Source organism: Sander vitreus, chromosome 5 (assembly GCF_031162955.1).
Source record: "Sander vitreus isolate 19-12246 chromosome 5, sanVit1, whole genome shotgun sequence".
Classification (NCBI taxonomy): Eukaryota; Metazoa; Chordata; class Actinopteri; order Perciformes; family Percidae; genus Sander; species Sander vitreus.
In genome coordinates this window covers 4,222,928-4,246,157 of record NC_135859.1, presented here as the reverse complement: position 1 = coordinate 4,246,157, position 23,230 = coordinate 4,222,928, and the positions used below count along the sequence as shown (strand labels likewise).

Below are 23,230 nucleotides of genomic sequence, written 5' to 3'. Positions count from 1 at the left end.
AATCACTGAAGTATTCATGAAGTGAAAACATGTTTATTATAATTATTTACAAGATGTACAAAACAAAATGTACTGATAGGAAGCCAAGACTGTATTTAATTTGTCATACTGACAAATAAACATAAACAGAACATCAGCAGTCTCATGTCCTCTTGAAAAACCTGGAAAAGAAGACAGAGGAAACCAGGTTGTTCAATTACAATCACTGTACAAGTTTTAGCTGAACTTGTGCAAAACATCTACGTTATGTTACGGTCATTCATAGTGAAATATAACTAACAGGCCACATTCACTATATGCAGGATTAGGGATGCACCGATCTAACTTTTTCAGTCCTGATACTGATACCGATGCCTGGGCTTTGTGTATCTGTCGATACCCGATACCGTTGTTGAATTAATCATACACTGTATACCTTCCACCTTATACCTTCCTTCCACCATGTGGAAGAGACTAAATGCACCAGACTTTCCTAACTAAACATTACTTTCCTAACTAAGACAAAATAACATAGATGTAATGTATTGAATTCTTATTTATTTGTACACTCAACTCTTCCAGCATGCGACACGTGCGACAGAGGGGAAAAAAAACTAAACTGGATCGGCCCGGGGATCGGTTAATTTTTCTGACCCCCGATCCAGCTATTTTGTCAATCTCGGGACCGATATCTGATCTTAATATTGGATCGGTGCACCCCTATGCAGGATCACTTGACTTTGTCACCAGTAACATAACAAAGGAATATTTAATTTGCAAGTTGTGGTTACAATGAACTATTATGTAATAAATGGTTCAATAAAATGTAACAATACTATAAAAACTGAATTATCCACTGAAATGTATTTCATCTTTGAAAATTCCAGAAACACTAGAATCACTTTAGACACTGATTGAATGAATATAGCGTTTTGCGCGTAAAATGATATTAACAGGGTGGGTAATATGCTCAACTGTACCATCTTCTATACCAGGTGAAACTGTATCCAACCAAAATGATGAAGGCAACCAGTCCTATTGTTGCAGCAGCAGACAGAGCTGAAACCCTCAGAACATAGGATGTACCTGGAACAAGGAACAGCTGTGTGAATAACTGGCAACCAGCACATTCTACATCTGCTTGTTTTTGCATTTTAAAGTGCATTTTTAAATAGAGCTGCAAAGATGAATCGAATAATCCATGAGTTGTCAGCTATTAAATTAATCGTCCAACTATTTGGATAATCAAATCAGCTTGAGTAATTTTTTATGAAATTTTTTTTTTTTTTTTTTAAATCTCAGATTTCAGCTTCTTAAAGGTCCAGTGTGTAACGTGTTTAGTTGTTCATTATCAAAATCTGTGTTGCCTGTTCACAAACTTGTCCTTTTTCATGAATATTTACCACCACCGTCAATTCCAAGTATTCCTTTTGGCTTGAAATGTTACATTTGCATTCGCATGAACTGGGGTAGACGCTCCATATTCATGCTCCATCTTGAAATACGTTAGCCAGTAAGGGACATACAGGACATACTGCTCCGCCTTTCGCGTTTTCGCTGTCACATGATAAACTCACAGGTGCTGCTAATGCTGCTAACAGGTATCGTAGCTTCCCGGCCCCGGCAAGTTTGAAGATGGAAACATGGAGGACCACACGTATTCAAAATCCAAATTTCAGGAACAGGAGTCTTCTTCTTCGCCCAGAAAAAGAAAAAATATATTGAAAGGAGCAAGAGACCGGCTTTTTGAAGCGTGAAGGCTACCGTAGCTGTAATACGTACTTTTACATGGTGCGAGAGAGTTGATTGCGATATATGATCTCAACGCTAGATGGGAGAAATTCCTACACATTGGACCTTTAATAAGTGTGTATATGTTTTTTCTAGTTTCTTCACTCCTCTGTGACAGTAAACTGAATATATTTGAGTTGTGGACAAAACAAGACATGAGGAAGTCATCTGACATTTTATAGACCTAACAACTAACCAAATAATTGAGAAAGTAATTGACAGATTAATCAACCATGAAAATAATAAATCGTAAATAATCGTTAGTTGCAGCCCTATTTTAAAATACTTTCTATTTATATTCTATTTTCTAACTACAGAATGTTGTAAATAGGCAAAATGTCATTTCCCAAAATAAATCTCAGTCCAAAAATCATCATTTTAAAACTGACACTAAAGGATTTGGGTATTTTGGCCAGTGAATAATAATTATTATATATTACCTCTTACTTTAGCCCACAGGACACAGGAACTTTTTAAAGCCTAGGAGAAGAAAAAAAAAACATTCAAACAACAATAACAATAATCAAAAGTGGCCAGTTTAAATCCCCCAAAAATGTTATCTTAATGATGAATGTAAAATATTAAACAAAGTGGTTGGCTTTCTTGATTCAATGTAATTGGCAAGCAAAGAAAAACATTTTTCACACAAGCCCCCCCACCTCTTGATTGACTTGGTAGTCACTGTTGATTTGTTGAACTGTTTCGCTGTTTTTTTGAGTTCCATAAATGCAACATCTTTCCAAAAGTCAATAAGTAATCTTGTTAAAATAATGATTTCAAAATTGACCAAAATAATCGATGGAAATTTTTTTTCCATAATCGAGCAGCCCTACTTTCTAAGTCAAATCATACTTTGTTGTACACCCACCGATTTCCACTGACTGACGGCTCGTAAGGTGATGTAATAGTTCCTGCCATTCTCCAGTGGTGCATTAAAGAAGCCTCCATAGTAGAGTCCATCCCCCACAGTAAAGTTCATCTCTGTGCCGACATGTGTGACATCTATCTGGGCAGTGATGTACTCTGTGAAGGACTTTATTTTGCCTGAGGGGTCTGAGCTCGCAGGAGACGAACAGTCAAACATCATAATCCCCTTCAGAGGAAGCACAAACACCTGGTACAAACTGCAACATGAACAAAAAAAAACAACCAAAGATATGTTAAAGCTTTAGTGCATAACTTTTTGATATTAATGAACGTCCGTTACATTCAAGCCATTGCCAAATGAGTTGCAAATGTAAGCTACAAAGCTAATTAAGACTATCAGCTCCACACAACTCTCTCTGGATTTCTCAGTATGACTGTGTTAAGAAGATTGTTGCGTCCGGCACACAGAAACTCAAGTGAAGATAATGACCTCTTCTGAAGAGTCCATCATGTTTTTTTAATCCTCCGTGTCCTCCTTGGCTACTAGCAACTGTGTGGAGGAGGGGTGGGGGGGCGGTGCGCATTCATGTTTCATGTGGACTCGCCGACAGTTTTGTTGTCATTACTTTGAATTCCTCATGGGGGCGACAGAAACTATGCACTATAGCTTTAACACATTTATTTCTTTACACAATAGATTCGTAACAGCTGAACATAACAAAGGTGAAATGGTACTTGCATGAATGTGATTCAGCTCAACCAATACTGGATTTTTTTGTAGCAGATAATGTTATCGATATTTGGGTGTTAAAAAAAATTCTGATAGTAATTATTTTGGAGTGACATGACAATTAAGATAAACCTAAACAATCTTGATACGGATCTTTTAGATTTGTTTTGAAAGAATTGTGACCGATATACATACTAAACTGGACATTTTACAGAGTAAACATCAACTTGTCAGTGTCGTCTTGTGGACAAACAACGTAATAGAAACACTGCTTTCAAATCCCCTCAAACCTAGTTTGGCATTCTGTGCTGCAATTTCTATATACTAACCCGAGTACCTATATACGTATCTGCAATAAGCTACAGAAATATCAGCTGATATATCGACTTGGCTGATTTATCTAGCCCTTTTATACCTGCTTTTCTGTGCTGTTTGGGTGACAGTGAATGTCAGTAGAAATAGTGAGACATTGAGTTTAGCTATGGAAACTGTATGGAGACTAATTTGATGTTCATGCATGTTCAGTGTAGCAAAGTTTTTTTTTACCAGGAGTTCAAAATGTGTTGTGAACTAGATTTGTTATAACGTTTTATAAATTATACGTTTTACTTTGAAAGTAAAAAAAAAAAAAGTAACAATACAGTAAATTCTGCAAGTACAATGTAAATGTATGCCAGTGTAAGAACAATCCACACATCACTTTTATTACTGCCACTACCACTTTAGAGGCATATTTATTGTGCATTGTTGTGTTGTCTTATATGCCAGTGCCAAAGACAATTCATTCATCCATTTTATGCTAATCTAATGGACAATAACGGAATCTCAATCTGAATATATTGTGCGGAATTATAAAGTTTCAACCAGCATTATAAATTGTGGACATTAGTAGGTCAATTGAAGCGTGCTGGTACATGACTGTCCGTTTTATCTATGTTTAGGGTTTTAGTGTCCCCTGTGACGTAGCAGAACAGAAGAGTGGTCACATGTCCTGGTCGTTACCTTATTGGGTCCAGTGTGTTGGGTGATCTGCGTAGCCTCAAAGTTGGTATAGGAGTCTCAAATTCTCTGTAGTCGACAACTGGTGCTGGAGGCACTGTCAAATGTTCATCATGCTCAGTATAAAGAAGACTCACGTCAAATAGAATTGTATCAGTCTTAAATATTTCCAGAAAGCTTATAATTACAATTAGATGCAGGGATTCATTTTGTCAGAGTACATGATACGCAGGTATACACAGTATACCCACTAAGAAAGCTCCAGGATTTCCCTATACCCACTTTAAAATGCCAAATGACACGTAACATACTTTCCATTATATTTTTGATATATTTTGAATTGTCATCTGTGTTTTCCTTCGCGTAGGCTAAATAATCGGAATGCAGGAAATAAAGTCTGTGACCCTCAACATTTCCCTGGGGGAGGACACCCAGACCACCCACTATGATATGTCCATTCTGGTCCATATATTTATACAGTATACCCGCTAAAATACATTAGACTACACCACTGGAGTAGAGTAAATGTAAGAGTTGGCTGTGCAATGATACCTGGTAAACTGGTGTTAGTGGTAATGGTGGCTGTGAATCTGGAAGACACCGCAGTGATGGAGATGCTGTAGTTTGTGACTGGAAGCAGGTTCAGACAGAGTTCCAGCTGGTCAGCCTTAGAGCTCAGAAACCGCTTCCTTCTGTCATGAAAGGACCTCTGGTAGTCTCTGGATCCTATGTATGTCACCTGGAATGGTTACATTGAATGTGGCATCAGTCAGGTTCACAAAACACTCCATAGATGAAGGTAAAAAAAAATGGAAGGGTAATTGCATAAACTGTCCATTAGGGATGTACTGATACATCGTGAATTGGTTAAAAATGGACATAAATGTGTAAAGATTAGAGGATTAGAGGATGGATACCCAAACTTAGGTGTGCGCCTGTGTTAACGTGCGCTTGTTGCCCCGTGTGCGCTGATGCACTCATCTGTTGACATTTCTGAATGCCTTCCTGCAGTTGCTTAATAAAAGCGGGCTTTCCACACAAACAAATGTATGTGTCATTAGTATGAGAAAAAAAAAAACGAGATTTTAACTGTGTCGGGCTCGGACATAAATATCTTATTACTTGTCGGGCTCGGTCACTGCTCTGTCGGACGCGGGCCAGGCTCAGACAGAAAAATACGGCCCGATCCGCACTCTAGTAAAGATTACCACCGGTTGAGATAAAAAAAATGAATCGCAATGCAATTTTTAAACGGCCTAGAGCGTAATCTACTTTTAATTTCACTTGTTTGACTTCAGACGTCACTACGTCTTCTTAGTTTATTTATTGAAAGAGAATTTTTTTTCTATTTATTTAGTTATTTTGATCTAATTGTTAATTTTGTATTTGATTTTGGTTGTTAAAAAGGTAAACTACAATTTCCATTGCACTTGATTAGCGAACACATCTGTTGTTTTGCAGAGATATAAATTAAAATTTAAATAAAGGAATGTTTTTTTCAGTAATTTGTCTGCTTATTCTGTTGAATAAATCGTGAGAAAATTGTATTGTGAACTTAACATCGTGAATCGTATCAAATCGTGAGTTGAGTGTATTGTTATATCCCTACTGTCCGTACACATTCACATATAACCAGAGAATAAGGTTATTAATTAATGAAAGCATCTATTTCCTATAAATAAATACAAGAAAAAGGTAAGATAAACAGTATATACAGGGAAAGAAAGATGACGAGTCCCCTGTTACCTTGTATACTTCTGTATCCTCCTCATACTTCTCTGCTCTCCAGTGCAGACATTTTTCATTGAGGACAAATAAATGATTGACAGCTGGCTTGATTTCTGTAAGAGACATGGGAATTAAAAGAGCGATGGTACACCAAATCTTCACCGTCATATTACAAATCCCTTTACAAATATGTTCACAATGCAAATCAGTAACATCACACAAGCATCATATCTATCCAGATGCTTTTATTTTGTAAGGCCTAATGAACATTAGCAACATACTGTATGTAAGTTGCAATCACATTACATATGAACTTGCTGTGTTCTTACTCACCTATGCATCTCAGTGTAGCTCTCTGCCACACCCCAGAGCTGCTGCACACAGAGACGTTGCTGCCTCTCCAGCTGTGATATCCATCCACACAGCGGTGGATCACAACACTCCTGTTATGCCACACCACCTCGGATTTGGCAAGGAAGGGAACTGGACCACATTTAGCTAGGAAAACAATGACACTGATTGGTTAGCTAAATTATTGCAGGTATTGTGGGGGTTTATGAGCATGATTATATACCGTATATTCCACACATATCTATCTTTGTTTGGGTTTGAGTCATCAGGGGGTAAAAACTATTGTTGAGTAAAGACAAATAAATCCCATGCAACATGTTGTTTCCTCAACATTCAGTCAGCAGTGGATTGACCCACAGAAATAAACATACCAGCATCACTCTGGACAATGTGAAAACATTATTTGTGTGTATTATTATACACATTATTATTATGTTGTAGTTGGAGAAGGAGACCCTGGACGACAGTCTGAGCCTGATACTAGTAGCTCCGTGGAGCCCGACCCTGGGCCTGGCAAGACCTGCAGGTCAAGTGCAACCGCGACTGGGGCAGCATTTGGGCCACAACTGCCTGTTGAATCAGTGGGTGTGAGTGACCTCGGCACGGACAAACCCAAACAGGTTGTGTTGAGGAAATATCCAGTCAAAATGTTTGGTTCAAAAAAACGATAATTTTCCTCTAGCTGGTATTTGAACTGGCTTGAGTACTCGGCGGAAAAGGACTCCGCATTTTGTTATGCCTGCAGGAAATTCAAATCTGTATCATCGGACGCGACCTTCTCCATTAAGGCATTTTTAATGATTGGAAACATGCAATTGAAACAGGCAAGGGCTTAAATAAGCATACAGCTTCAACTGACAGGAGGGACTGGAGAGAGGACAGCGCTGCCTCCACTCAAAGTTCCGGTAGGTTCAAAGTCTGTGTCTGTGTGTGTGTGTGTGTGTGTGTGTGTGTGTGTGTGTGTCTCTCTCTCTCTCTCTCATGGCAATGCATATCCCTCTGTTGTCTGCTTTAAAATGCAATGTTTGAGAGATGCTTCTGGTGTTACATCCAATATGTTGTATAGTCAAGTGTTTTATGGATATTCATAACATTGCTTCTATGTAATGTGGTGTAGGCTATAGGCTAGCTGGTCATATTGCTGTTGGTTATGTTTAACGTGATGATTACGTGCTGCGCGAATAGAGTATACGATTATTATAAATATACGTACTGTAGGCTAATAATAATTGTGCCCTCCCATGCATTTCATATGCCCCCCTTAAGACTGAGGGCTGGCGACAGGTCTGGTTGTACAGAGAGTCTTACTGTACCTTTGCACTTTACAGATACTTCCCCCCACTGTCCTGATAGTAAACATGTTGAAATATTATTTCCACTCTCCTGGTAAAATCCATCCATGCACTCATACAGCACCACACTGCCCGGTCTACTGGTGCGATCCCACATTTTTCTTTTTTTTTGGGGGGAGGAGGGGGCTTTTATGGCCTTCAGCTTGCCCCTTTACAGACGTTTCTAATCACATTATATGAACTTGCTGTGTTCTTACTCACCTATACATCTCAGTGTAGCTCTCTGCCACACCCCAGAGCTGCTGCACACAGAGACGTTGCTGCCTCTCCAGCTGTGATATCCATCCACACAGCGGTGGATCACAACACTCCTGTTATGCCACACCACCTCGGATTTGGCAAGGAAGGGAACTGGACCACATTTGGCTAGGAAAACAATGACACTGATTGGTTAGCTAAATTATTGCAGGTATTGTGGGGGTTTATGAGCATGATTATATACCGTATATTCCACCCATATCTTTATATAGATTATTACTGTACCTTTGCACTTTACAGATACTTCCCCCCACTGTCCTGATAGTAAACATGTTGAAATATTATTTCCACTCTCCTGGTAATATCCATCCATGCACTCATACAGCACCACACTGCCCGGTCTACTGGTGCGATCCCACAGGAGGTTAGTATTGGGGAGGGTTAGTGGGGGGCCACAGCTTATTTCTGCACACAGACATGAATTAGCACAGACTGTGTGCCATTTACAGGCATGCAATATATCACAAAGAATCACAACTAAACAGTAGATGCAGCATAATGATAATACTAGGTGATTGATAGCTAGCTTAATTTCTGTAAGAGATATGGGAATTAAAAGAGTGATGGTACACCAAATCTTCACCTTTTGTCATATTACAAATCTCTTCACAAATACAGTATGTTCACAGTGCAAATTAGCAATATCACACGAGAATCATATCTATCCAGATGCTTTTATTTTGTAAGGCCTAATGAACATCGCAACTTACATACAGTATGTTGCTAATCACATTACATATGAACTTGCTGTGTTCTTACTCACCTATGCATCTCAGTGTAGCTCTCTGCCACACCCCAGAGCTGCTGCACACAGAGACGTTGCTGCCTCTCCAGCTGTGATATCCATCCACACAGCGGTGGATCACAACACTCCTGTTATGCCACACCACCTCGGATTTGGCAAGGAAGGGAACTGGACCACATTTAGCTAGGAAAACAATGACACTGATTGGTTAGCTAAATTATTGCAGGTATTGTGGGGGTTTATGAGCATGATTATATACCGTATATTCCACACATATCTATCTTTGTTTGGGTTTGAGTCATCAGGGAGTAAAAACTATTGTTGAGTAAAGACAAATAAATCCCATGCAACATGTTTCCTCAACATTCAGTCAGCAGTGGATTGACCCACAGAAATAAATGTACCAGCATCACTCTGGACAATGTGAAAGTTACACAACATTATTCACCTTAATTTACCTTAAAACCTTAGAGCCTAAGCAGGAATATGCAAGGAACATCTAACCACAACTGAAACAATATAGAGCTGAGCATTCATCAGTTATTTACCAGATAAATCAAAGCATCAACAAAAATATATCAATAACATGTTAAAATAGTTTGGTAAATCACAAACAATGACTCTTCCACAGAGGAATAGATATATACATGTCGTACAGAGAATATTACTGTACCTTTGCACTTTACAGATACTTCCCCCCACTGTCCTGATAGTAAACATGTTGAAATATTATTTCCACTCTCCTGGTAATATCCATCCATGCACTCATACAGCACCACACTGCCCGGTCTACTGGTGCGATCCCACAGGAGGTTAGTATTGGGGAGGGTTAGTGGGGGGCCACAGCTTATTTCTGCACACAGACATGAATTAGCACAGACTGTGTGCTATTTACAGGCATGCAATATATCACAAAAAAAAAATAATCACAGCTGAACAGGAGATGCAGCATAATGTGAACATGTAATAAAGTAAAATGAGTCAAGCCTCACTGCTTTTGCCTCTTCCTTTTTTCATAAAAATGTGAAAAAAAGTCACATTCAATTTAAAAAGTCATACAAAAAGTCTTTATATTCTGTGTACATATTATACGTGTTGTGCCTCATATGCAAATAATTCCTGAAATGAATATGCAAATTCATAGTAAAAAAACAGACATGTTAACAACAACAACCCCAATGTTAACATTTTTTTTTTTACGTGACTTTTGTCTTGATGTTTTTATTGTAACTTTTTATTTGCGTTATGTCTTGTCTGATATGTTGTTCATATGTTTTGTTGTGTGTGGACCCCAGGAAGAGTAGCTGCTACCTCAGTAGAAGCTAATGGGGGGGGGGATCCAAATAAATTAATAAATAAGCATCATATCTCAACTATTTACAAAGCATAGTGATATACCAACACCTATATTTTAAAGCAGCAGTTTTACATTTTGGGAAATACACTTATGTTTTCTTACCGAGAATTATATGAAACGATCAATACCACATGTCTCTACAGTAAATATGAAGCTTCAGCTAGCAGCTAAGCTTAGCACAAAGAAAGGAAATGGGGAAACAAACTACTAAACAACTAGCATGGCTCCCAAAGGTAACACATCTGCTGATCGGCCGCCGTCTTTGCTACAGAGCGGAAGCTACGGGACCACCAACACATTTTCTTGTATACGTTGTAAAAGTGGCCGGCGATGAAGCTGCAGTGGTTGTGATTGAAACAGTGAATACCGAACTATACAAATGTAATTTATACATGTGTAAGGTGCTGATTACCGTTTCCTTTCATTATGCTAAGCGAAGCTAAAGCGGGATTTATGCTTCTGTGTTAAATCCACCGTAGCCTGACTTGCACCTCCTCAAAAGATGTAACGACACGTCGCGGCAACGCAGACCGCAACAACTGTGATTGGTCCGCTTGGCCGTGGCTTGGTAGCGTTGCATTTCCTCCTAATTTCCGGGTTCTCCTTCTCCATAAACATGAAATCACATAGGGTTAACTTTTCCTGCCGCAGCTTTCCCACAGTGGTCAAAAAGCAGAGGAGACACTTTCATTACTTGGTATTCGCTAATCCCCGTCACTCTCTCACTCGCTCTACCACACACTTCCCAGCATACACACATGCCCTGCTATTTTCTTAGATAGAGATACGCCAGAACGAGGCAGACACCAGCGCACACGTATAAATCTCAGGCCACTTATGTAGGTTACGCTGTAAACTCTACATAGAGCTCCCGCAGAACCATAAATCCCGCTTAACCGGCTGCAGCATTATTAAACGGACAGATACGAGAGTGTTATCGATCTTCTCAATCAACTCTCAGCAAGAAAGTAAATAAGTGTATTTAAAAAAAAACGTCAAACCATTGCTTTAAATATTTTGTGCAAATAACTACAAATATTCTGAAAGTAAACAGTGGTTTATCAATATATCTGTCATCAAACGTTGCACCTTCACACCATAGATCAATATCCTCCCACAGTCCATTCTCTCCACATACTGAGTAGTTTCTCAGGCTCCTGGCGTTATATCCTTCCTCACATTGGTAATACGCCACACTGCCAATGTGTGATGTACCATCCCAAAGCATTTTAGCATGAGCTTTAAAAACAGGCTCTTGACAATTGATTTCTACAACAAAAAGACAGCAAGTCATTGCAGATGTTAAAATGTTAAAAACCAATGAGACAGGTTTCTAGATACAATGGACACATCCTGAATAAATGCATGGAATGGCAGTTAAATGACAGTAACATTCATACTGTTCAATTACAGCATGCACATTATGATGTATTGCTGACATTTGAGAGGATTGCATTATTTCTTTCTATGGAGGCAGGCATCCTAATACTTTGTTATGTAGAATAATGAATGTATCACCTTGACAGAGCAGAGAGGCTTCATCCCATTCTCCACTGGCAGTACAAACCGATACATTTCCCTCTCCAACATTGCGATATCCAGAGTTACACTGATAAACAACCTGAGAGCCCACAGTGGAGATTTTATCCCACAGCATGATTGAATGTTGGATGGGTTGGGGCACACCACAGTGAACCTCTAAAAGGATGGAAATTGCAAAATTTAATTGAGTAAAATCAGTGATTATTTGACTCTGGACACCAGCAATGGAAAACAATGCCAAACACAGCATTAACATCATTTGGAGCATGTTGTTACCTTTGCATGAGATGTTTGGTTTTGTCCAGTAGCCATTGACTGTGCACAATGATATGTTATTTCCTTCATCGTGATAAAATCCTATTTTACAGTAGTAAGTCACTGTGCTTCCAGGGGTGGTGCTGCCATTCCACACTTGCTCAGTATGGGGCAGTATAGGAGGATCCCCACATAATATCTCTGGGACAGGAAATGATGCACACAGAGGGTTTATATAGAGGCAAAATCCCTCCCCTTTCACTTTTTTTGAAATAAAGTTAAGAAAAAAGAAAAAATCCCTCCCCTTCCGGTGGACCTCATGGGACCTTAATTCGGAAAAAATATGAACGGTAGTGAATGGGGAGAGACAAATTATTTTTTGATCCCGTTTGAATTGAGCCATGGATTACAAATATGATGTTCATCATTTTAAAAGCTATTTTTTCAACTGAAGAAAGTCTTATTTTGTTGTAGGTTTGTCGTATGACCACTTAGTTTTGTGTGAAACCGCTTAGTGAACTAAATCTCACGTTTCACACAATTTACATCACCTTGCATGATGCTCGGCTTGCTCGCTAGCTAGCTAGCTAGCTAGCTAGGCGCTGTTCCACAAAACGTGACATTACCGCACCTGATGTGTTTTATCCAGTGAAGTTTTATCAGCAGAGAAACGAAAGAATGAGCGAGATCTGCTGCTCGTGTGAGTAACGTTACATCCCGGTACCAAACACACAGACATCGTGGCTTCAGCAAGACGTCATCCATGCGACTTTGAAGTGTGTAGTCTTTCTAATGAAGTGTTTTTACAGTCAGTTTAACAATAAACTGAGACCTTCTTGACATGCAAAATTATCTTTTAAACTGACGAACATCATGTGTGTAATTCATGGCTCAATTCAAGCGGGATAAAAAAAAAAGAAAAAAAAAAAAGTCTTTTCCCCGTTAACTACCATTCATATTTTATCTGAATTAAGGTCCCATGGCGGTCCACCGGAAGGGGAGGGACTTTGCCTCTCTACACAGAATTAAAAAAATCTATAAAAGAAATACAATACATTTTGAGTGCATAAAATGCAAGTTTTTTAGTTTTTAAATTAATTCTTAGCAATATGAACAAAGTGGAAGTGCACATAAGGATCTCTGCACAGCACATCCATGCCATGGAACAGTCACACAGGTGATTTCACTATGTTGATTAGCTCTTCTCAGGACTGTGTGGCCATGCACAGACTACTAAACCAGGGGCACGTTCAATCTCAAAATGGTGTGCACCACTTTGCTACGGTTTCCGGATTGAACACAATTTTTACTCATAACGGTGTGAAATGATGTGCAACAGCTTTGAGATATAGGGCACGTTCAAGCTCAAAACGGTATACTGTTTTGCTACGACATGTTTCCTCTGAACGGTGTGCAACGGTGTTCAATGAGCTTTGAGGTATGTGTCACTGCCCGATGTGAGTCGAGTGCAGATGTGAGTCGCGCATGCTCAGATTTAACTGTTTACGGCTGAAACGAGAGAAAACATTCTCAAAGCCGTTGCACACCGTTTCACACCGTTCAAAGGAAACATGTCGTTCAACCAGGAAACCGTAGAGACTGAACGTGCCCCTGGACATGTGACAACATCTGTCTGTGTGTTAAGGCCGGTGTCATTTTGTTTTGTAAAACATTTTTACTGTGATTAAGTCATTTTTCCTAAAACTAGCTACACAATAAGTCAAGGCAGAAAATGACAGAAATAATTCCCTACCATTTCATGTTTGAAAAGAAAACCATTTCAGGGGGTTTCAGTCATTGTTTGAATTACCTTGGCACGACAGAGTTGGGGGGGTCCACTGAGCGTTTTCATTACAGATCGATACATTATCTCCTCCTTGGTTATAAAAGCCTTCTTTACAAACATAGAGCACAGTGCTGCCAGGAGTTGAATTACTGTCCCACACCTGCTCAGTGGATTCAATTACAGGGGGATTCTCACACAAGGTCTCTACAAAGAATAACATGCACCACAAGCATGTAACATGAACACCAGGATCCATGTGTTAAAAGGAAGTTAAAGTGCAAAAAGAAGAAACTACATCTGTGTGCGTTAGATACATTTGCTTTTCAGTACCATTGATATTCTAAAATGATCGGATAAAACAGTGACTGTACCTTGACAGAGCACGGACGGCCTCTCCCACTGTCCAGCAGCGGTACAGATGGATACATTGCCCTTTCCAACATTATGATATCCAGAGATACACTGATAAAGCACCTCAATGCCCATGCTTGACTTCTTATTCCACAGCATGTGAGAGTGAGGGAGGGCAGGGGGAGAGCCACAGTCAACCTCTGAGGGCCAAAGTAGTGACATGCTGCATGAAACCGTATTCACTGGAAAATCTCCACTAACTCTGTCCGGACGATCACTTTCATGATCCCTGTGCTCCTGAAACTGGTTCAAAACTCACTGGAAAAAAGCTGCACTGTCATCAGTGGGATATTCATTATATTATCATATTTAAAGGATAGGTTCATTATGTTTCAAGTCTGTCGTAAAACAATAAGTCAGGTGCCCATATGAGCATTTAAATAGGTTTTGCTTGCTGTAATTGTTTGTCCTGTTCATACTGGCTGTGGCAAGTGATGTAGGGATCAGTGATAGGGACAGAATAGAGCATAGAAATCAAAGGGAGCGGGCAGGAGCGGGACGGAGAAATGTGTGTTTTGAGTGTGAGAAGATCTCTGTAAGGAATGACATAATGAAAATCGCCTAGGCCTGCGATAAAGCATGTACAGTGTAGCCTACATTTCGAGGCAACTTCAGTGATTTGACCGCGATTAACCAAACGCACACACGCAATTTCAACTGGCTAGTTATCCTCCAGACAACGATGGACAATGTCTCTTTTTCCTTTCTCTCTTTTCCACCGGGTGGCGCGCGAGCCTGCTCGCGGTGTGAAGCGCGTGTCCGCGACAGAGTCCGCAACAGAGTCTGATAACTTTAGACAACATAGGGAACGAAACGGGAGTGGGACGGGAGTCTCTCTCGGGATTTTGCAGGACAGGATTTTTTGGGGTGGGGGGCGGGCAGTCACGTGATCAGGATATGACGGGAGTATTTTCGTGGGCTCGGGATGGGAGCAACAATTGATTCCCGTGTCACCCTCTAATCCACAGTCCTACTGTTTTAAGACAGACTTTTAACATTGTGAACCTATGCTTTAAAACATTTATCATGCTTGCCCTTTATTTATAGGCACTGACAACTGCTTACATGGTATTATGTAAGAGAATATAAAATATAATAAAATATTCACATTTAACAAGCTGGAATTAGAGAATTTTTACTCACACCGATAATCAAAATAGTTGCCGATTAAATTAATAGTAGAAAAGTAATAGATTAATCGATTAATCTTTGCAGCTCCATTCTTTGTCTTTTAGAACTCTTTGTGATAAAGCAATATTTCAGCATATGAGTGACTTATGAGGCAATATTAGTGTAGTTACACTGATATAATAAACACTATATGTGAATTCCCAATGACGCTGAAAACATTTGGTATTACATTATGTTATGTTGCCTACTGGGGCTGGATGATAAACCCAATATATTGAATTACCAATATTGGGAATCTCCTATTGTCTAAAAGCCACTGCAACGTTGGCTTCAAATCCTTTTTTTTTATATATATATATAAAAAATATATATATATATAATTTTGCTATAGTATTGAATATGTATGCCTTAATGAGCACATCAAAGTAAAAAAAAAAAAAAAACATTCCATGGCAATCTAGATATTTCCAGGTGAACTGACCAACAGACAGACATTATTTTACCATGGTTAAAATACTTATTATACATTTTTATTATGATAAAATGTATCAAGATAAATGGGCCAATTAATAGAGCTATAGCCTTGAGGTCATATCTACCAGCCCTATGTGTGTCACATTTACCTTATAAAAATTTAATTGGCACTATTAGGAACTCCTGAAAAGTCAAACAATCAAAAGAACACACCCTTCTAGATCATAAACGTTACAAGAACCTACGAGCAGAGAAAGCAAGAGTTGCAATGTGTTGATGAATGATCTTCAATAGTTGTATAATGCTAGGGGAAATACGAGGTTATAGAGAAAGACAGACTATTTTTTGTGTGTGTGTGTTTTGTTACCTTCACAGACCATGGTGGGTCCTCTCCACAGTCCGTCAGCTCCACACACAGAGCGGTTGTCTCCCATCCTCCACACAAAGCCTTCATCACAGACAAACATGGCCACACTGCTGTATGTGGTCCCTGTGACTGACAGCCGCACTGTGTCCTCCAATGAGGCAGGCGGGCCACAGTCAACCACTGAGTGGGACAAGAACATACTCGAGATTAGAGGCAGCTGTTCGCCCCCTGACCACACCATCTTCCTGGAGTTCACATTTAGCAGGCACTATTATACTAGCCAGGAACAAACTGTTGGCACACACTACTGGCATTAAAGATTCCATATGAAATATTTCTGCATTACAATGTCTAAAAATGACTACCTATGTTATATATATTATTTTTTTAGTTGTGTACTTACATTATCCTAAATGTTTCCAACAAATGTTCAAACCCAGAGAAATCTGTAATTTTAATGTGTTGTTTTGTCACCTGTCAGTGGTGTCATAGAGCCTTTAACCCATGGACTGTTAATATATTCTTTTTTACAGTCTATGCTTTAACCATAGATATATATACCTATGCTCTTTAACCCCTCTAGTTGCTCTAACTTCCTTTAAAACACAGGAAACACCAGATGATATGTTCAAGAGTAATTGTGAAAGTCAAATAATTATATATAGTAACCATAATACCGTTTTTTCTGCCACACAGTATCATGTCTTCATTAATTACATGCCACTTACAGTAATAACACAGTAATAACAGTAGAGACCTAATTTATTATGTGATATTTCTGTATCGAAATCCAGCGCCACTACGATGTGCTACGTGTACAAGTGGCTAATGCTTAGTGGCTGAACCGTATATATTACCGTAACGTTATACCAAAACGTTAGAAGGCTACAACATTCAACACTCGCATAAAGTTATTTTTAGTGACTTACTACTGAGCGGCGTACAGAGGAACGGCGCCATTGCAAAATAGCCCGTTCAAAGGTTGTTTTTGTCGTGCCACAGAAAACTCAGATTGGACAGATAGTCTAGCTAGCTGTCTGGATTTACCCTGCAGAGATCTGAGAAAAGGTTAACCATAGTCCTTATAAATCAACCTGAGTTTAAAATGCCAACACAAAAGGAAGCCCAAGGCAACGGATATCCGGCCTAAATAAGAGAAATCCGGTGGAATTTCTGTCGGCAACTGAGTATATACTATATAATATATTGCGATATTGTGGTTTTAGCTGCCGGCTATTGTTAGCTTGCTTACTCGCTAACCGGTCAGCTACCACCACTGCGGCGAAAACTGCGGCTATTTCATTAAAATGACATGAAAAACGGTACTAAACGTAACGTGACTAAAACCTTAATAGATTAACTCTTCCGTAAACAGATGCATTTTAATCGACAATAGTCGGTAACAATGAAGACAACAACTCCCATGATCACACGCAACTTCACGACATCATCAAAAGTCCATGTTTTCGGTCGAGAGAGACCCCTAGTGGCAGAAATGTATATATTGTATGTTTAATGGAGCGGAGCTGAGTCAGACTGTATTTGCAATTAAAGGAGAATTCGGAGCTTTGGGATGTAGAACAGGCTTTTGTGAGTCTGTCCTAGCTTAGGTACATTTGCATTTTTGTTGTAAATAGAAATGAGTTCAACAACTACTTGTGTGGACTTCACCGGAACTAAACAGAGGTATGTGCACTGGCTGAATAAGCACAACTTTTATGCATTTCTTTCACATCTACTGCAGTCATATTCACTCAGAAGGAATCAGTTCACATGGCTAGGCACTTGTAATGACATCTCGAACATGTAGAGGCTAAAAGCACGTTTAAAACCTGCCCCGTTTCAGCCGCCTGGGTGCGAACTGTAGCAGGAGCAACACCGATTATTTTCGTTTTTCTCGCTACTGACAGCACTACGTGACTACAAACAACAGAGCTACGTGTTGAAAGCGACCAGAATTCTCCTTTAACTCCAGGTGCATCTTTGGAGTACAATTTGTGTGGAGCCCACCAAATTATTTTTTTAAGATTTTTCAACAAAATGTGTTAACATTCAATTCAAATCAATACACTATTTGTTCCCGAGGGGCAATTCATAATTTACTACCTTAAATCCAACATATTATTAGCAAATATAAATCAGCCTATTTGTGCAAAAAAAAACAACAACAATTGATTATAGGCTTACTGGCCTATAGGTAATGTAGCCATCCATAGATACAGTTAACCCTAAGGATTCACTGTGTCACATGCAAGTTTTACCTTTGCAGGAAGCTTTGTCTCTGTGAGGATGGAAGGGCTCCGTTCCGTTGTGGACTTGATATCCCAGCTGGCAGCTGCAGTCAAAACTGCCCTCAAGATTCCTGCACTGACCTCCCTCTCCGCACAGGCCTGTGATCCTGCACTCATCAATGTCTGCAATGGTAAATGAGCATGTGACATAAAACAGTAATGTCACCCACTTAGTAAGGCTCGTTTTACAGGTAAAGGTACAAACTTCGTGTCATAATTTCTCATTGGAGGTCAACATTTTCTTATCTGTGATGTGGGACCGTTTTAGCCCATTTCCTTTTCTGTATTTTATGCCTTTAACAGCCCTGTAAAAAAAGAAACCCAGGTCCAACCTGAACTCACCCTGGCAGTGGGTTCCATCATTGGGGATGAAGATGGCCATGTTGTTAGAAGGGCTGTAGCCAGCCAGGCAGGTACAGTAGTAGCTACCATATGTGTTGTGGCAGGTGGTGTGTTGCCCACAGATCTTATTGGCTCCTATCTGACACTCATCTTTATCTGGAAGAAAAAAAAACAGGTATTGCTCTTCAACATAGAAGAGGAGTTGAAATGTTATTTATTCCACCTGTGTTTTATTTTGCTTTGGCAAGTCAAAATATTTTCTGTGAAAATGGTCTATCTATAGGATGGATTGCCATGCCGTTTTGTACAGACATTCATGGTCCCCAGAGGATGAATACTCCTGACTTTAGTAATCCCCTGAATTTTCATCTAGGGCCATCATCAGGTGCTGTGGACGAAGTACACACGGCAATGCACAGGTAAGAGCAAATTATCTTTAACCATGTATCCAGCTAATTTAAATATCTCAAGTAGGCATGGGCCGGTTACCGGTTTCAAGGTATACCATGGTTTGAAAAAGTCATGGTTTTAAAACCGCTAATATTTCCCGGCATACCATTCCTGCGGTAAGAGCTGTTTTTTTAGTCTTCAAGGACAGAAAGTGCAGTTTAGAAATCCCTCTCGCTGCCAGTGTGCAGTGTGTTTAAAAATAAAATACATTGTGTTCAATAGAAAAAAAGTTTTTGAAGCTGTAATAACACAATACCGTAAAACCGTGAAGTTTTTTGCTAAAGGTTATCATACCATCAGAACCGTATACCTGCCCATGCCTAATCTCACGTTACTGTATTGTATGAACAGTTAACTTCATTTCATATTTTTTGTGGCGTTTTCCTTTGGCGGGTGCAAATGTTCTACCAAAACAAGTTCCTTCCTCAGGCACCGTACCAAACGTATCTTTACCATGCCATGTGATGTGCTACTTCAGTACACAACAAACAGATATTACTGGGACAACTACAGATGAACTTTGATATTCAGGATTTTACATTATAGACACCACCGCTGACATTCCCAATTTTGCCACAATTAAGCACGTTGACCATACACAGTCCAGCCATATACTAGGTTTTGTTAAAAGCTAACCGCTGCTGCTAGAAACAATGCTGATGAGCAGGAGCGTAACTTTGGGTTCAATACTGGGGGGGTTGAGATCTCCAACTATCTAAGGAGGTCCCGGGACGTGTCTACATGTATTGAAAAAAGCGACAAAGACATTTAATAAAAATGTCGGGAAAAAAAGCAACAAAAACCGGGGAAAATTGTGGAAAACAGACTCGAAAAAATACAAAAAAGTCAAAAGGCGACAAATGTTGGAAAAAGCGACAAAAACTTTGGAAAAGAAACCCTCAAAAAAAGACGACAAAAAAAAACCTTAGAAAAGTTGACAAAAAAGCCGAAAGAAGCAACAAAAAATTTGAAACCAAAAAACTCCAGAAAGGCGACAGAACCATTTGAAAAATTGTCAAGAAAAAAATTTTAAGCGACAAAAACTCCAAAAATACGCAACACAAATTTCGGAAAAAGCACAGTTTTCATTACACACATAAGTTAAGCCTATGCTGAAGAGAGCGGTGAGACTGAACAAAACATTAGTCGGGGTTGATCATTCTCTGTGGGTTCGCCACTACGAGCAACACCTTTCACATAACACGTTTGATCTGTTATTGCAAAAATATGAATTAGAGCATTAGATAAAATCCCTTTTAAAACTTGGAAGTCATTATTTCTATTTTTCTTAGACTGCAGTTTCTAATTGCAAATCCTTTTTCCCCATTTGAACAAAATAGAGGTTAGAAGGAAAAGACTTCATTTCGCTTCACATTTTAAATGAACGCACAGAAAAAAGTTTTTTTTTCCCCTACCTTGACAGAAGGTTCTCCCATTTCCTACAAACCCGTACTTGCAGTTACAAACTTTGCCAGAGCCGTCTGACTTGTCGTCACATGTGGCGTTAGCGTGGCAGGAGGCACACACGTCCAGAGTGTAGCTTTCTGCTGCTGCTCTCTTTTCTGAGAGGATAGAAAGAACATCCATCAGTCAATATCTTCAGAGGTTTTTCACACTTTCTCCAATTTTCAGTGATACACAAAGATAAAAAAAAAAAAAAAAAGAAAATAGAGATTATATTAGATAATCACCAAATGTGAATAATGGGATAAAAAACCATCAGTATGCTCACCTGCAATGACACAGAGCAGAAAAACTATGATCATTGCTCTGTTTCTCTCAGCCATCCTCACTGAGCGTCTTCCTCTCTCTCTCTCTTTACTTCATCAGACACTTAACCTCCTCATCCCCGTCTTCTTCTTATTTTTTCATTTTTTACTTCCGCCTTGTGGACAATGATGACACTGAGCGGATTTGATAACCAGGATCGAGAGGACGCGGTGAGTGGGTGAGCTGAGGTCACTCTGAGATACAGCTCCTTTTCTCAATGGTTCTTCCTGCAGCTGGTGGGTTTTGTGGCTTAATCTGTCATTCCCTGACACATTCAGTTACACTTCACGTGTGTTGTTACGCTCAGTGCCCACTCTGGGGAACTGCATACTCATGCTGTGGTGGCTGATAAGGGCTATATTTGGCCTAACAAACTTGTTGGATGCCCTCTGTCTTTTAAAAGCATGTCAACCGCATCATTACTAAATGTGTATAAATATAAGCTAAGGGTAAGGGTCTTTAACTAGATGACTTAGAAACTACATCCAGTACTTAATATAATGCTATTGTAGACCAAACATTTTATGAATACCATGGTGCACCCTTACCCTTTGTCCCATGTAATTTAAAGAGTTTGTAACTCTTATTAAATTAAAGGTGACTTAATTAATTTGTATTATAATACACAAATATATTCAACCAACCTTGTCCTACCACAGGGTCTGTAGTAGGTAGTGCTGAGGGGGCCTGCTGTGGGAGGGGAAGATACGTGTGGTGAGCTGCTATCTTTGAGCCCAGCATGGTCCTTAGTGGGGTATCTCTGTCACTCAAACCAACCAGCTACCGCCTCACACCAGTGTCTGCTGGACTGGACTGATTAACCCCAGTCTGTCCCTCAGAGCAGACAGCCCCCAAAACTGCCTGAACAGTAAGTCTTTGTGTGGGCCCAAATCTGACTTGAATTGGACGTGATGCAGTGCAAGTAAAAGTTGTTTCAACAGTAATTTTAAACCAAAGTCAGCAGGAACCTAAGGTTTTCACAGCAGACATTTTGACTTGTCAGAGTAGGAAAAGCACAGCTGAAACTGATAACCTTAACAGTGGCTCAATTCCATCAAGTGTCCCAGTGAGCTATTTCAGTGAGTCAGCATGCACAATACCAGGGTCTCTCCTAACTGGAATGTAGCCATCATTAATGGTTTTGAGTACACCTGTGCTTTTCCTATTATGACATGTCAACATGTCTGCCGTGAAAAAGGTCTATTCTACCATGTTTTTAATCTCGTTGTCATCTTTGGGGCTTAACACTCAACGCTTAATTTCTGCACTGCATATCCAAGAGATACCTGATTAGTTCAAACATTTTGCAGTACTGTACTTCTTTTCTACTTGATTTTCTTTGTCACTTGGTGTGTTTTGCCATTCTTGTTGATTACCCACTTCAATAGGAAACCGCACAACCACTTCAGTCAGAAACGCGTACATCATGTTGACCATTTACAGCAAATGGTTCTAGAGTGACAGAAAAGGCTTTTGGAAAAACAGGTGCATGCTTTCCACTATTGGCAGGTGTTTAGCGATGTCAGTACAACAGAATCACATGGGAGATGGACAGTTTAGTCCTGCTTTCACCAGTAGATGTCAAGCTTCTCACTGATTTGGGTTCAGGGTTTACTTACAGGTGCCCTGTGAGTTTTCCTGTAAATAAACAAAAGTTATATTGACATTCAATGTTAATATTTCACCAAAACCCATGTGTGCATCCTTGAGGTCTAACAAACACACTGAATGCATTTTTCCCCTCATTAAACACTTGCAAAACTGTCCGTGGCTGCAATTACTGACGGTACGGAGATGGTGAGAGCACAGATTTGGAAGACTTGGGATTGCTGACCAATCAGAGCAGACTGGGCTATTTTCGGGATAGGCCTTAAAGAGACAGGCACTACAACAGAGTGTCTCAGACAAATGGGGAATACAGGTGCAGCAGCCATGGGCAGTATAAGAAAATGTAATTGTTTTCTGAACATTAAAGCATGAAAACATGTTCTAGTAGAAACCCCAAAAACAAGTATGAATCTGAAATCGTTTTGTAGGTCCCCTTTAAATCCATTATTTTAACATCCATGTTTACCAGTTAGCAGTCTTCTTCTCCATAGCACTACTAGAGACCAAATAGTCCACACCTTTAAGTTCAGGATCCATTGCAACCGGAACCAAGGTTGCATAACATCTTGGCATAATGATGCAATCAGTGCATTCTTCCTATCGTTGGTGTATTTGGCTAAATGCATGACTAAACAAAGTGTGTACA

General features: G+C 39.6%; 1 protein-coding gene across 5 annotated transcripts; it reads right to left on the bottom strand.

Annotated features, from left to right (window-relative positions):
- Positions 1-17: 17 nt before the first annotated feature.
- On the bottom strand, positions 18-21,613 carry susd1 (sushi domain containing 1). 5 transcript variants are annotated; one of them, XM_078250106.1, is made up of 22 exons: positions 20,939-21,613; positions 20,622-20,768; positions 18,757-18,912; positions 18,385-18,537; positions 16,124-16,303; positions 14,112-14,291; positions 13,765-13,944; positions 11,976-12,155; positions 11,676-11,855; positions 11,247-11,426; positions 9,474-9,653; positions 8,819-8,983; positions 8,281-8,460; positions 7,999-8,163; positions 6,428-6,592; positions 6,113-6,207; positions 4,919-5,105; positions 4,370-4,463; positions 2,639-2,894; positions 2,211-2,250; positions 955-1,065; positions 18-161 (listed from the first exon to the last, which is right to left on the bottom strand). In XM_078250106.1, the coding sequence occupies exons 1-22, from the start codon at positions 20,991-20,993 to the stop codon at positions 43-45; spliced, it is 3,348 nt and encodes a 1,115-aa protein (XP_078106232.1). In that variant the 5' UTR covers positions 20,994-21,613; the 3' UTR covers positions 18-42. The 5 variants fall into 5 exon arrangements, with proteins under 5 accessions (XP_078106232.1, XP_078106234.1, XP_078106233.1 ...); XM_078250108.1 differs by having other exon boundaries at positions 972-1,065; positions 20,939-21,603; XM_078250107.1 differs by having other exon boundaries at positions 960-1,065; positions 20,939-21,600.
- Positions 21,614-23,230: the final 1,617 nt, after the last annotated feature.